The sequence below is a fragment of the Sardina pilchardus genome, chromosome 19 (assembly GCF_963854185.1).
Source record: "Sardina pilchardus chromosome 19, fSarPil1.1, whole genome shotgun sequence".
Classification (NCBI taxonomy): Eukaryota; Metazoa; Chordata; class Actinopteri; order Clupeiformes; family Clupeidae; genus Sardina; species Sardina pilchardus.
The window spans coordinates 3,026,822-3,042,563 of record NC_085012.1 but is presented as its reverse complement, the minus strand read 5'-3'; the positions used below and the strand labels follow the sequence as shown (position 1 = coordinate 3,042,563).

The window sequence follows — 15,742 nt, the reverse complement described above, 5'->3', positions numbered from 1 at the left end:
ACTAGAAAAGCACTCAGAGAGCGCAGACCTCCGCCTGTACTGTTCTTCCTAGGTTGTCATACATTTGATCCTAAACTATTCAGATCGCCACTATGTGGCCATACAATGCCATTAGACCCCTAAGCGAAACACATAAACGGCTCTGGAATCCCGACGGAATTACGGATCACTCCCAAAATGTACTCGTTTCTTCCTTGGGTCATGTCTGACATTCGCTGAAAATTTCATCGTAATTCATCTATTACTTTTTGAGTTATCTTGCTCACAAACAGACAGACAGACAAACAAACAAACACCGGTCCCCGATGAAAACATAACCTCCTTGGTGGAGGTAATGAATACTGTGTCCATGTGAGATTATATGTTTTTAGACATATAACCCTTATGAGTGCCTCAGAATTTCAAAATGTTTCAACTTTTTAGATCCCCAAACTGAAGAGCACCAGAGGAACACCCAGTCTGATAGTTGACATGAGCAAACCATCAATTGGAACATGGATTTTTTGTTGTTGTTGTTGTTGTTGTTTAAAGGCCTTACCTTTTTTTACCATGTGAATGAAATGCACTATATAATACACTGGGGTAGCACTGAGCACAGCTGAGACCAGTTCAGTCTGTGTGACTCTACAGTATTAGCACAGCTGAGACCAGTTCAGTCTGTGTGACTCTACAGTATTAGCACAGCTGAGACCAGTTCAGTCTGTGTGACTCTACAGTATTAGCACAGCTGAGACCAGTTCAGTCTGTGTGACTCTACAGTATTAGCACAGCTGAGACCAGTTCAGTCTGTGTGACTCTACAGTATTAGCACAGCTGAGACCAGTTCAGTCTGTGTGACTCTACAGTATTAGCACAGCTGAGACCCGTTCAGTCTGTGTGACTCTACAGTATTAGGCGACTTCTCTACAGTTTTACAAACCCAGCACCTGTTCAGCGCAAATGCCTCTGTTATTTAGGATTACATCACACCAGGACCCAAACCAGACATTTCCTGTAATTCTGGAGTAGTTACATAACATGAACAATAATGTCAAGGTGTAATACATTATTTACATTTCTGGGATCCAGGCCAGCAGTCTTGTACAGTATTATTCAAGCAGCTGTTTAAATCTGTGAGGCTCCAGGCTCAGAACAATCTGTTCAGCCATAAGACAGTGCTCAGCTTTTGAGACATTGAGACATGCCATTATCATGAACCATGATGGACGAACCAAATAGAACACATATTGCCACATTAATGTAATGTTGTCTGACTCTGTAAATAGGAAACAAACATGGTTGCTTGGGCCGACCCATAAGCTATCCTCACCAAGCAGCACAGACCCAGCTATCCTTACCAAGCAGCACAACGCGCTAGTGGTACAACGTTCTAGTAGCACAGAACACAACACTCTAGCAGCAAAGAACACAACACTAGCAACACAGAGCACAACACTCTGTGCTGAGCAGCACAACGCTCTAGCAGCACGGAACACAACGCTCTAGCAGCACGGAACACAACACTCTAGCAGCACGGAACACAACGCTCTAGCAGCACGGAACACAACGCTCTAGCAGCACGGAACACAACGCTCTAGCAGCACGGAACACAACGCTCTAGCAGCGCAATGCTCTAGCAGCACGGAACACAACGCTCTAGCAGCGCAATGCTCTAGCAGCACGGAACACAATGCTCTAGCAGCACGGAACGCAATGCTCTAGCAGCACGGAACGCAATGCTCTAGCAGCACGGAACACAACGCTCTAGCAGCGCAATGCTCTAGCAGCACGGAACACAATGCTCTAGCAGCACGGAACGCAATGCTCTAGCAGCACGGAACACAACGCTCTAGCAGCACGGAACACAACGCTCTAGCAGCGCAATGCTCTAGCAGCACGGAACACAATGCTCTAGCAGCACGGAACGCAATGCTCTAGCAGCACGGAACACAATGCTCTAGCAACACGGAACACAACGCTCTAGCAACACGGAACACAACGCTCTAGCAGCACGGAACACAACGCTCTTTCAGCACTGTTGTACATTTTACTGCAAACTGGAAAAGCTTCTGACACTAACTAAACTAAATTTTGCTACCTGGGAAGGTATTTGCGCCGCGGCTACGCATGATAAGTTGGAAAATATAAAAAATAAATTCGCTTTCATCCATGACGTCTTGGTTGTGTATAACTCTACCTAATGAATCCAGGTGTGTGTAATTTATATAGGATCTGAGCATTGCACGCCAAGATCAGATGTGATCACTTGCAATATGCAATGAGAACAGTCAGTCAGAAAAATCAGATTCGGATATGCAAGACATCGGATTTCGGCTGCCAGTGTGAACTAAGCCTAACAGAGTCCCTTGATCAGAACAATTTACCCTTACAACACCCTTACAACAAACAAGTCTGTTAGTATTCGGCTCCTTCCATACTGTATGCCTGTGGACTCTGGTCCCCCTGCTGGACCCTTATGGCATTGCATGTCATGTCTTTGTTTTGGACTCCATGTGCCTTTGTTTTGAGTTTGAACTCCGCCCCTCATTTAAGTCTCACCTGCTTTGCTCATTGTTGCAATTGATTTTCCCTGTTTCTAGTTTGCTCTATTCAATTCGACCTGTCTCCGCTATTTAAGCTCAGTCTGTATTGTGATCTGTGTCAGCACGTAAACCAGACGCCTGATCATCAGCTCTGAGCCGAGCCGCTCTGTGATTGGTTTTTGAGCGGATCTTTTGTGCTTTCTCCTTTTTGGATTTTTTGATCAATTGTGGTCTCTGCTACTAACTTTGTGAGAACCCTCAATAAAACCTGCTAAGTAGCATTTGGTCTGTGTTTGGGTCTTGGCCTACTATCCTTGATAAAGTCAATCAACATGTTTTGCTCATCTACCTCATATCATGTGCACTTCAATATTGCAGTTATTATTAATACATTATCATTGCAGTGAACGGCCTTGCACTATATTCATATTTAATATTAAACCTCAGTCTATACTGATACTGCACTATTCCCACCCTCTTTCAATTGCATATGGCATCCTGCGTCTTGCCTGTGCCTGTTGGGGTGTCCGCGACCATGGCAACCTTGACAGGGACAACAAGGCCGCACTCCCCCTCTGGACAATTGCATTACCCTATCCCATCCATAACATCTATTACCCTATCCCACCCATAGCATCTATTACCCTATCCCACCCCTAGCGTCTCTTACCCTATCCCACCCGTAGCGTCTATTACCCTATCCCACCCATAGCATATATTACCCTATCCCACCCATAGCATCTATTACCCTATCCCACCCACAGCATCTATTACCCTATCCCACCCATAGCATCTATTACCCTATCCCACCCATAGCATCTATTACCCTATCCCACCCATAGCATCTATTACCCTATCCCACCCATCACATCTATTACCCTATCCCGCCCATAGCATCTATTACCCTATCCCACCCACAGCATCTATTACCCTATCCCACCCATAGCATCTACTACCCTATCCCACCCATAGCATCTATTACCCTATCCCACCCACAGCATCTATTACCCTATCCCACCCATAGCATCTATTACCCTATCCCACCCACAGCATCTATTACCCTATCCCACCCATAGCATCTATTACCCCATCCCACCCACAGCATCTATTACCCTATCCCACCCATAGCATCTATTACCCTATCCCACCCACAGCATCTATTACCCTATCCCACCCATAGCATCTATTACCCTATCCCACCCACAGCATCTATTACCCTATCCCACCCATAGCATCTATTACCCTATCCCACCCATAGCATCTATTTATTTATAAATGTACATACTGTATTTTTATTCATGTTATTGTTGAGTGTTGTACTTGAGAGCAAAGATTAACTGGAGTCAAATTCCTTGTTTGTTTACGCAAAGCTGGCCAATAAAGCTGATTCTGAGTCAGATAATGTCACATAGATGAATGGGCTGTGTGAGGGGGCGGCAGATGGTGGCGCATGATATAAACGTCCATGTTTAAAAAAAATAAAAAAAAAATACTAGTGCAGAGCCCGTAGATGTGGCATTTTTTGTTAGTATAACATGACATTTGGCACTGCACACACGCGCCATTAGACACCCATCAAATTTGAGAGCAGTCGGATGAGTGGTTCGAGAGTTATGCGTGGAACAGACAGACAGAGTGACACACAGACAGACGTTCCTTGCATTAATAGATAGATAGATATTTTATTTCAATTACATGTTAAATAAATAAATAACAATATATTTAATTAACAATATGTTTAACAACATGTTTTACAAAATCTTGCTCCTGTCAGTAGATGTCCAGTTAAGGCTGTAGGGTCCAAGGACACCGAAGTGCATTCTACAATAGTGCAAGAAACATTTGAATAGCCTATATTTTACATAGTTAAAACATAGACCCACATGAAATAAGAAATGCAGATGAATATAAATGGCCATTCACCATTGTTGAACATAGAGAATTTGCTTTTAGTCAAAACAAGCTTAACTTGTGCAAGAAATAAGTGCTTTGCAAAGTGAAAAGTCAGAAATTGATCAGCAATATTCATCAGAAATTGATTATATTGTGTTCTACAATATTCATGATGTGCTTTTCACTCCAGCCTGCATGAAATCTGGGAGCATGGCGTCCTACGCAACCTACCCAATTCAGTCTACGGATCCACATCCACATTACTAAGAGGAGGTCAGAGGAGACTCCACATCCACATTACTAAGAGGAGGTCAGGAGAGACTCCACATCTACATTACTAAGAGGAGGTCAGAGGAGACTCCACATCCACATTACTAAGAGGAGGTCAGGAGAGACTCCACATCCACATTACTAAGAGGAGGTCAGGAGAGACTCCACAACTCCATTACTAAGAGGAGGTCAGGAGAGAGGTGGTCAGGAAGACTCCGCAGAAGACTCCTCGCTCCTCGGACTGTGAGAATCTGAAGAGGAGTCCGATATGTCGGAGGATTCTGAATCGGACATGTCAGAGCTTGACCTAGAGCTGCCCCCTGTATCCAACCCTGAGTCATACTCGTTCTCAGGCCGTGTTGAGCTCAGGCTCGCCCTGTTGGCTGAGTTCTCTGACTCGCTCACACTCTCCGTCCTGAGGCCCAGATTGCAGAGCAGCAGACTCTGGACCTGGCCGTCCACTCTGGTCAGACTGAAGGCGGGGAACAAGCTCTTCTTGAAGCGCAGACAGAAGGAGTGCAGGACCGCGCCACTGCCCACATCGTAGAAGGTCAGTCGGCCGCTGTTCTTGGTCATGTCCAGGTAGACCCCGAGGCGTGTCATATCCTGTTCAGACTGCTTGACCATGCTCAGGTTGTCGTTGTGCAGAGCGGTCAGCTCCCCGTCCTCAGACTCCAGCATCCACGACCTCTTGTTGCGTCCCAGGCGCATTAGTGTGGCTTGTGATGGCGGCCGGCTGCCATTGGCCAGCTCCACAACACCAGCTGCCCAGGTGCGGCAGTGCCCCACGTCCACCTCCCAGTAGTGGCGCCCCGTCTTCCAGCACTGCTTGGCCAGGATGTAGAACGGGGTTTCTTTAGTCTGGTAGGGGACTTTGGGGGACGAGCGGTGGGGACTGACGCTGATTTGGGAATCAGATATCATCAGGCTACCGTCTGCTTTGTCAGGATCATGATTAAAGGTGATGTCTTCATAATCTAACAGACAGAGACAGAGAGAGTATTACAGTCTAGTACCACAACCACAGTACGCTTAAAGGTGAGGTCCTCATTACAGACTAGTACCACAACCACATTACGCTTAAAGGTGAGGTCCTCATAAACTAACAGACAGAGAGTCAGTCTAGTACTGCAGTCCAGTACTACTACCACAACTACATCAGTAGTACAATACAAGTACACTACAATACTAGAAACATTACATCATCAGTATTACAATACACACATTACACTCCAATACTACAGACATCATACAATACATGACACGTGTGCAGAGTTTAATGTTGCTTCTTACATTGCCATGGTCGAGGGAAGATTTCACCGGTTTGATCAACGATACGCTGGATGGATTTCTCCAGGGCCTCCAACCTTGATTTGTCAAACTTGCTGTTTTGGGTGACTTTCTTGTAGAATTCATCAATAAGGTCAATACTGAAATATCGACAAAAATGAAGAAAGTTAAAATAGTTTCATCTTAAAAGATGTCCACTTGACTTAATATTTGGTAATATTTTACTGTTGGTAATATTTTCATGTATACTGGAAAAAAGAAAATACTAACCTGATTTGATGTGCCTGGATTTCCTGATGCAAGATTAAAAAGGATGAAATATTAACAGTAAGTAAAACATAGCCTATTTAACAATCTCATAAGTTAGTCATTGTTTCACAAATAATATTGTATATAATATTGACGTATAACTAACACAAATCTCCAGCTCTTTTGTAGCTTACTATATGATATTACTGTAAAGACATCTTAACATCTATTGATAGACTTGTTGGTCATCAGTAGGAATATTTTTGGGTGTAAATATTTGCTGGGGCTGTTGAGTCTTACCAGAATGCATGTAGAAGAGTTGTCTTGTGACGACACCCTTTTCCCCAAATCTGCTATGAGCGTCTGCAGGTGGTTGGCCCGTGTCTTGTAGCGGTCACCCTCCTCGGCCAGAACATACAGGTGCTTCTGCTGGCCTTGCCTCTGGGCCTCCAACAGTGTGATGGCCTGTTCTTTGTTGCCATTCAGCAGCTCGTCCAGTTCTCTGTATTTTTTAGTGAAACTGTCTCGCACCGTCTGGAAGTCCCTCTGAGAAAGATGAAGATAAGAGACACAATATGGTGAGATGAAGATAAGAGACACAATATGGGGAGATGAAGCTAAGAGACACAATATGGTGAGATGAAGATAGTAAGAGACACAATATGGTGAGATGAAGATAGTAAGAGACACAATATGGTGAGATGAAGCTAAGAGACACAATATGGTGAGATAAAGATAGTAAGAGACACAATATGGTGAGATGAAGCTAAGAGACACAATATGGTGAGATGAAGGCAAGAGACACAATATGGTCAGATGAAGCTAAGAGACACAATATGGTGAGATGGAGCTAAGAGACACAATATGGTGAGATGAAGCTAAGAGACACAATATGGTGAGGCTTTTCAACACTCCTTGGTCTCTGTCTGCAGAGTCTGCTTTTTAGGTTTTCAGAACAGAATGTCTTCATTAAAGAAACCCAACTCAAATAAGAGGATTCACTCACTTCAAGGTCTTTTTCTATCTTCTCCATCTTTTGCTCAGAGTTACTCTGGCTCCTGCCAGAACATTTTTCAAGTTGCCCAGCAATCGTATCCTGCAAAACCACAGTGTTAATGAGTATGGCCTGTGCAACAAACTATTCGTCATTTCCTTCATATTAGTGTTGACTTGAGTTTGGCGACACATAACAGTAAACAGATTGAAATGAAATAAGTGGGTACTCACTAGTTTGTCTCTGCATGCTTGTTCCATGGTCTTGAACTTGTGGCTGCGATGTCCCACATGAGCCAAGCAGTCCTCACATAGTGGCATGGAGCAGGTGGCACAGAACACCACCGCATCTTTCCCATGACTGCAGCCTGTGGGGGCAAATGAGGCCACCGAAAACAAGGACAGAGACGAGGATCGCCCAGAGTCGCTAGAGACAGAACTCATATCTGTGAAGGCAGAGAGTTGTTGGGCTGGAGGAGAGAGAGGCGAGCAGTCAGGGAGCTGTGCTCATGTGAGCTGTTGGAATGGTGAAGTCACATTAATACTCAAGACACACCCACAGGGGAAAAACACTCCCACTACATATTTGTCAACGTACTGGCAACAATTGAAAGGCATGAATACACACCCAGCACTACACCAGTTCCATGGAATACCTACAGAAACACAACGGAAATATAATGTCAGAATTCCACAACACTAAATGGACTTTTATCATGCTCTAAAGGCAGTGCAGCCGAAACATGTAGACATGTTTTACAAGAATAGCCATGTGAGATGTAAAGCTTTCTAAACATATAACTCTCATGAACACGTGTAGGCAGGTGAGATGTAAAGCTTTCTAAACATATAACTCTCATGAACACGCGTAGGCAGGTGAGATGTAAAGCTTTCTAAACATATAACTCTCATGAACACGCGTAGGCAGGTGAGATGTAAAGCTTTCTAAACATATAACTCTCATGAGTCGAGCCTGAATGCCTTTCTTGCCCATGAGAATCTAAAACATTTTTCATCTTTTCAGATCCCCAAACTGTACCAGAGGAGCACCAGTCCGATGCTCTAGTAGCGCGCACACACACACACACACACACACACACACACACACACACACACACACACACACACACACACACACACACACACACACTAATCATTAGTCCACATGAGCAAACCATCAACTGTAACATGGACTTTTTTTTTTTTTTTTTTTTTTAAAGCATTTTGTTACATGTATGAACTGATGAGCAGGTTGTTGTAACTGACAGGAATGTTGAGTTCCACTGGAGCAGCGTTGAACAGCTGAGACCCGTTCTGTGTGTTGAACAGCTGAGACCCGTTCTGTGTGTGTGGGTGCTGTGGGTTGGTTAGGTTGGTTACTGTACCTGTGTGTGTGCTGACCATTGGGGACTGTATTCAGAGTGGGGACGGACACTGGTGTGGTCTCTATGAATGTTTTATAGAGGCAATACAGACTGAACCCAAAACACTGCCCATATTGATGTGAAGAGTGGGATGAACTGATGGCCAGTCTTTGTTCTGTCTGTTCTGGTCTGTTCTGGTCTGTTCTATTCTGTTCTGTTCTGTTCTGTTCTGTTTGTGTTTTCCGTAGCCAGGCACATGGACCGCCACCCATATGTTGTGTGTGTGTGTGTGTGTGTGTGTGTGTGTGTGTGTGTGTGTGTGTGTGAGAGATCTATGCTGTAAACCCAGAGGTCAAATCAAATGCCATTTAACATTTAGGATTACATTGCAAAAGAATATATCAATAGAAATCTAACCAATTGTTATTACAGTTTTTGCCCGTTGCTTGAACACTATAGACCCATGCTTAGACTAATGTAACACAACTTGAAGCTTTTGTACCATACCTCAAACACATGTACCCATACCTTAAACTAAAGTGCTGCTTTGCACTTGTCGTGGAAAAAAACACTGACTTTAACTTAACTTTTAATCTAATTTAGCACTCTGAACAAAAAAACAGCGGAGAATGATCTGAGATGAGAAGTAGCCTCTTGTGGCATTTATTCGCAGAGTCCTCCAAGACACAACTCTGAACAAGCAGAGCCTAAGTGTTGCCAAGCAGGAGTCACGAATGATGGATGCCCTCTGCAGCGGGATGTCCACGACCCAGGCCTTGGGGAGAAGGTGCGCACGTTCTGAGGAGGCTCCCTTTGGGAGAGGGGTTTTAAGTGTCCCCACAACACCTCCTTTGTTTACTTCTGGCCAATCCTGTGCCTGGCAGCACATGAGGCCTGCATGAAAATTTACCACACACTCTAGCTGCAGTTCTGCAACACACTTACTCCTTTATGCAACACACTTAGTCCTACATACTACTTTCTATGTCATACTTCGTTCAAAAATGAAATCTCAGGGTGCCATTCTGAAAACACATGTATCCAAAATACAAAACACATTGGGCAATTGCACCACTCAAATACACACTTGAAATATGTATGATGCAAGTGTGTTTCATTTTGTCACCAGAGTTATATTTTGAAAGGATTGTTAGATTTTGATAGCAGAGTTTCAATTTGACATAGATGTGAAAGGTATATTTCCTAGTGTTGTGCTATGTTTACTTGTGTGTAGAGTTTTGGCACAGTGAGCAAAGTTTTGCAAAATGTGTTCAAGCAACGGGCAAAAACTGTAATCTTATATTACAGTAAGATTTTTTAGCATGAGACTTACCTAGTGCTCTATCAACACTTATTTACAGTTTTTTTCAAATGTTTACACACTAAAATCAACATTTTCAGACAGTTAACAAAACTTAACACTCAAAAAGCAAAACACCTGTGCAGAGTAGTACAACAGTAAGCACACATTCAGCTTCACAATTTTTGCTAAACATTACACACAGTGAATGTCAAAACGAAAAACACATTTTCACACCTTAGACACAGATAAAGATTGTAAGGTTACTTCCTTGTCTTACAAAGCCCTGGATTGCCAATGACTACACTAATGAACGAATTGGATAATCACATCCACCAGGTGTGCACACATGCTTCAACGTGTAAAATTGAAAAACTTTATGCAATAGTTTTTATTTGTCTACAGATTTGATGTTTTTCATTGATTTCATTGTTGGTTGATTACTGTAACTGATTATGGTAAGGAGTCCTGTAAGTATAGAAAGAAATACTTGAAATATTCAGTCTACAGCATCAGTGTTGTGCAGTGCAAGTGCAATGTCTGGACGAAAATCTAGCACATGCTATTTACTAAAATCACCTTTTTTACAGATGTGTTTTGAATTTATTGTGTTGGTGTGTATAAGATGGAGACAGTGTAGAATCATTGAAAGAATGTGTTAGTGATATGAGAACAGTATAAGGTTTTTATCAATTTGTTTATGTTTTGACTGAAATATTCTATGCTAGTAACCTGTTGTGTTCTGTTAATTGGGTGTGGTGTTTGGTTAATTGTGTGAGGTGTTTAGAAAAAAAGAGCCCTGTTTTCAAAATTGTGTGTAAACGATTGAAAAAAACTGTAAAGGAGTCTTCTCTTATCAAGACCAATTTACTCAAGGCACTGGCAGACAAATTAAGTCAGATGATTTCATGAGAAAGTGCTTGGTAATTCTCTTTATACCAACTAGATTTAAACCCTAACCAAAAACTTCCTGTAATCCCAGTCGTTATATAACATGAATGATTCAAATCTCAAGGTGCAATGCACAAGCAGTCACCTGCCACTGTTATCTGGGTTAGATATTCAATATCCATATTGTTCACCTGCCACTGTTATCTGGGTTAGATATTCAATATTCATATTGTTCACCTGCCACTGTTATCTGGGTTAGATATTCAATATCCATATTGTTCACCTGCCACTGTTATCTGGGTTAGATATTCAATATCCATATTGTTCACCTGCCACTGTTATCTGGGTTAGATATTCAATATCCATATTGTTCACCTGCCACTGTTATCTGGGTTAGATATTCAATATCCATATTGTTCACCTGCCACTGTTATCTGGGTTAGATATTCAATATCCATATTGTTCACCTGCCACTGTTATCAGAGTTAGATATTCAATATCCATATTGTTCACCTGCCACTGTTATCAGGGTTAGATATTCAATATCCATATTGTTCACCTGCCACTGTTATCAGGGTTAGATATTCAATATCCATATTGTTCACCTGCCACTGTTATCAGAGTTAGATATTCAATATCCATATTGTTCACCTGCCACTGTTATCAGGGTTAGATATTCAATATCCATATTGTTCACCTGCCACTGTTATCTGGGTTAGATATTCAATATCCATATTGTTCACCTGCCACTGTTATCTGGGTTAGATATTCAATATCCATATTGTTCACCTGCCACTGTTATCTGGGTTAGATATTCAATATCCATATTGTTCACCTGCCACTGTTATCTGGGTTAGATATTCAATATCCATATTGTTCACCTGCCACTGTTATCTGGGTTAGATATTCAATATCCATATTGTTCACCTGCCACTGTTATCTGGGTTAGATATTCAATATCCATATTGTTCACCTGCCACTATTATCAGAGTTAGATATTCAATATCCATATTGTTCACCTGCCACTGTTATCAGAGTTAGATATTCAATATCCATATTGTTCACCTGCCACTGTTATCAGAGTTAGATATTCAATATCCATATTGTTCACCTGCCACTGTTATATGGGTTAGATATTCAATATCCATATTGTTCACCTGCCACTATTATCAGAGTTAGATATTCAATATCCATATTGTTCACCTGCCACTGTTATCAGAGTTAGATATTCAATATAGATATTGTTCACCTGCCACTGTTATCTGGGTTAGATATTCAATATCCATATTGTTCACCTGCCACTATTATCAGAGTTAGATATTCAATATCCATATTGTTCACCTGCCACTATTATCAGAGTTAGATATTCAATATCCATATTGTTCACCTGCCACTGTTATCTGGGTTAGATATTCAATATCCATATTGTTCACCTGCCACTATTATCAGAGTTAGATATTCAATATCCATATTGTTCACCTGCCACTGTTATCAGAGTTAGATATTCAATATAGATATTGTAGGCTTTGTGCATAAATTATGAGAACCACTTACCTTCAGAATCATAGATTCAATGCATTTTTGATGACTTTAATTCCAGAAGCCCCAGCCTTAAGCTCTCAAAGAGAAAAATCAGTTAAGGTGCTATATCAGGATTATCGAAGTGTTCCATCAACTGACTTCGTGTAAATATATTGGTAATTTGAAAGAGTAAAATTTAACGAAACACTGAAATAAGATGTCATATCAGTTTCTGATTTCTGGATTGCATGTTTTTGAAGTCACTTATTTCAAATGGAATATAGTGGACTACATCATTTGTCAATATGGAAGCTGTGTGAACGGTCGCTCATCATCTTAATGAAAATGTGTTGAATGTCAGATACTGTGACTTGAGACCTAAGTCAGTTTCACACTATTATGACTGCTGCTAGCAAAGTTTTCTTTTCTCACAGGCTCCTTGTAGATGATGGTGTTGAGTGAAGGGTGGCTCGCACACACACACACACACACACACACATACAGTACACGCACACACATACAGTACACACACACACACACACACACACACACACACACACACACATACAGTACACACACACACACACACACACACACACAGTACATAAACACAGGCACGCACATAAAAGCATACACAAAAGTTGCAAGAGTTGGGGATGGAGTAAGAGATGGAGACAAATTCACAGGTGCGGAGAGGACAGAGCAGAAGTCATTTTGTGTACCGCTATACGGTACATCTAGTTGAAATCAGAGTGGCAGTATTCCCTTGCATCTGCATTTGAACTCATAGCAGCAGTAGAGCAATAGTATTGTCATGAGACCGCCCACCCTTATGTTATTTGTCAAGTATGCATTTCAAGTATGCATTTTTCCGCGGCCACAAATGAACGAGTTTGATGCTAATCTCTTTCCACTGAAGCTCCGACGGCCGAGGGTAGGGCAGTCACCTACAGTATGCGTGAGACATTTAATGACCTGAAAGTTCTAAGGAAGAAGTCTGACTAAGGTGTTGGACCTCCAGTGTTTTACAGCGGCCACACCGAGGCTTGTGTCGTGGATCAGAAAAGATTGTCTTAGATGCAAACATAAAACACAAGAACAGTGTTGTGAATGTGAGTATTTCTGTTGACCTGCCCATCACAAGTCTGTTGTTTGCACATTCTTAAAGCTGGAGCTTGTTACCTAAACACTACACGCTTCTACACCCAAATCACAGTAGTGGTGGCTGCATGGGGCCTGTTGCACAAAACAGCTTCACTTAAGATTATAACTTTAAATGTTATTGGCTTTCTCCAAATGAAATAGTTTCACAAAACACCCTTCTAGTTATGTCACATCTAGAGGGTAGAGGGTTATGGAGTTCATAGAGGGTAGGGTTAGGGTTAGGGTGGTTAAACTGGCTTTCCTTAGTGTTACAGTTTTTTTCAATTGCTTACACACAATTTTTCAAACCGAGTTCTTTTTAACAAAATTTAAGCACAGGTATCCAAACGCCACACTCAGTTTGCATAATTCCTAGATTCTTTGCAAAATGAAACACTTCAGTCAAAACAAACACACTTCAGTCAAAACATACACACTTCAGTCAAAACATATACACATATTTGTAAAAATGCTATTAGTTGTCATTTAACAAACACAGTCCTCAATGATCAGACACTATTGCAGCCAGTTTCACACTGCAGTGATAAATGCAAAACGCATTTGTAAAAAGAAAAATGAAGAAATAGCATGTGCTAGATTTGTGCCCAGACATTGTTATGTAAGGGATCATTTAGATGTCCAAAAAATAGTGACAAACCCACAACATTCTTCATGATTAGTTCGACATAGGGAAAGTGTACATAAATAGGTCTATAAACTTGCACTTGCACTGTACAACACTGAAGACTGCTGTAGACTGAATACTGAAGTATTACTTTCAATACTTACAGTATTTCTAACCATAATCAGTTACAGTAATCAACCAACAATGAAATCAATTGAACAAATAAAATCTGTAGACAAACAAAAACTACTGCATAAAGTACATACACTTTGACTCTGAAGAGCAACAACTGCAAAAGCAACAAGACTGTATAGCACACCTGAGTGCTGCGTTTTCAATTTTGCACATGTGTGCTTACACACCTGGTGGATGTGATTATCCAATTCGTTCATTAGTGTAGTCATTGGCAATCCGGGGCTTTGTAATGACAAGGAAGTAACCTCACAATCCTTATCTGTGTCTAAGGTGTGGAAATGTGTGTAGAGTTTTACAAATCACTGTGTGTAATGTTTTGCAAAAAGGGTGAAGCAGACATTGTGTGTAATGTTCTGCAAATCTGTGGAGGTGTTTTGCTCCTTGGAGTAAAATTTTGCTATTTGTGTGAAAAAAAATATTTTAGTGTGTAAACAATCGTAAAAAACTGTAATGCAATCCATACCCAGTGTGCCCCCTCTTTAATTTGCACACCCAGTGCTCTTGGTACGCCTCTTCTTTAATTTGCACACCCTGAATCATCCCGCTTTTCACATCTTGTCACGCCACTCACAGTCAAGGTTTGTTCAGCTAAATAAGTTTCTGTTCAACAACAGTTTTGGAAATGGAAATTAGAATGGAGATGTATTTTGTTGGGCATGAAAACTGCACTGCGCTGCATAATACTGCAGTACTACACATGCACTATTCTGGAGATGGACATAATTATTGTAGGCTACAGCATTGTACTTACAAAAATGCATTGCAACTGCATAGTGTATACTGCAGAAATGCACTATGGTGGAAATATATATATATAATATATATGTACTGTATAGTATATACATACACTGTGTTTATATGTACAGAAATGCTGTACATGGAAATATTATTGGACTGCATTGCATTGTGCTATAATATTATTACAAGGACATCTCGACTGGATTACAGTGTTTGCCCGTTGCTTGAATAGAATAGAATAGAATGTATACTTTTTTGATCCTGTGAGGGAAATTCAGTTCTCTGCATTTAACCCAATTTAACCGAATTAGTGAACACACACAGCACACAGTGAACACACAGTGAGGTGAATCACACACTTACCCAGAGCAGTGAGCTGCCTGCCCAACCAGCGGCGCTCGGGGAGCAGTGAGGGGTTAGGTGCCTTGCTCAAGGGCACTTCAGCCGTGGACTGCTCGGGGATCGAACCGGCAACCCTTCGGTTACAAGCCCGAACCAGTTGGCCACGGCTGCCCCACACATTTTGCAAAACTTTGCTCACTGTGCCAAAACTCTACACACAAGTAAACATAACACAACACCAGGAAATATACCTTTCACATCTACTGTATGTCAAATCGAAACTCTACTATCAGTACCTAAACTCTGCTATCAAAACCCAACAATCCTTTGTCAAAATGTAACTCTGGTGACAAAATGAAACACACTTGCATCATATGCATACACTTTCAGATCAGGAGGAACACAC

General features: G+C 41.6%; 1 protein-coding gene across 2 annotated transcripts; it reads right to left on the bottom strand.

Annotated features, from left to right (window-relative positions):
• Positions 1 to 4,213: 4,213 nt before the first annotated feature.
• LOC134066107 (tripartite motif-containing protein 14-like) lies at positions 4,214 to 7,715 on the bottom strand. Of its 2 annotated transcripts, none has more exons than XM_062521313.1 (6): positions 7,452 to 7,715; positions 7,231 to 7,320; positions 6,525 to 6,770; positions 6,246 to 6,268; positions 5,979 to 6,115; positions 4,214 to 5,662 (listed from the first exon to the last, which is right to left on the bottom strand). In XM_062521313.1, exons 1-6 carry the CDS (start codon positions 7,659 to 7,661, stop codon positions 4,890 to 4,892), a joined length of 1,479 nt encoding a protein of 492 aa, XP_062377297.1. In that variant the 5' UTR covers positions 7,662 to 7,715; the 3' UTR covers positions 4,214 to 4,889. The 2 variants fall into 2 exon arrangements, with proteins under 2 accessions (XP_062377297.1, XP_062377298.1); XM_062521314.1 differs by having other exon boundaries at positions 4,214 to 5,620.
• Positions 7,716 to 15,742: the final 8,027 nt, after the last annotated feature.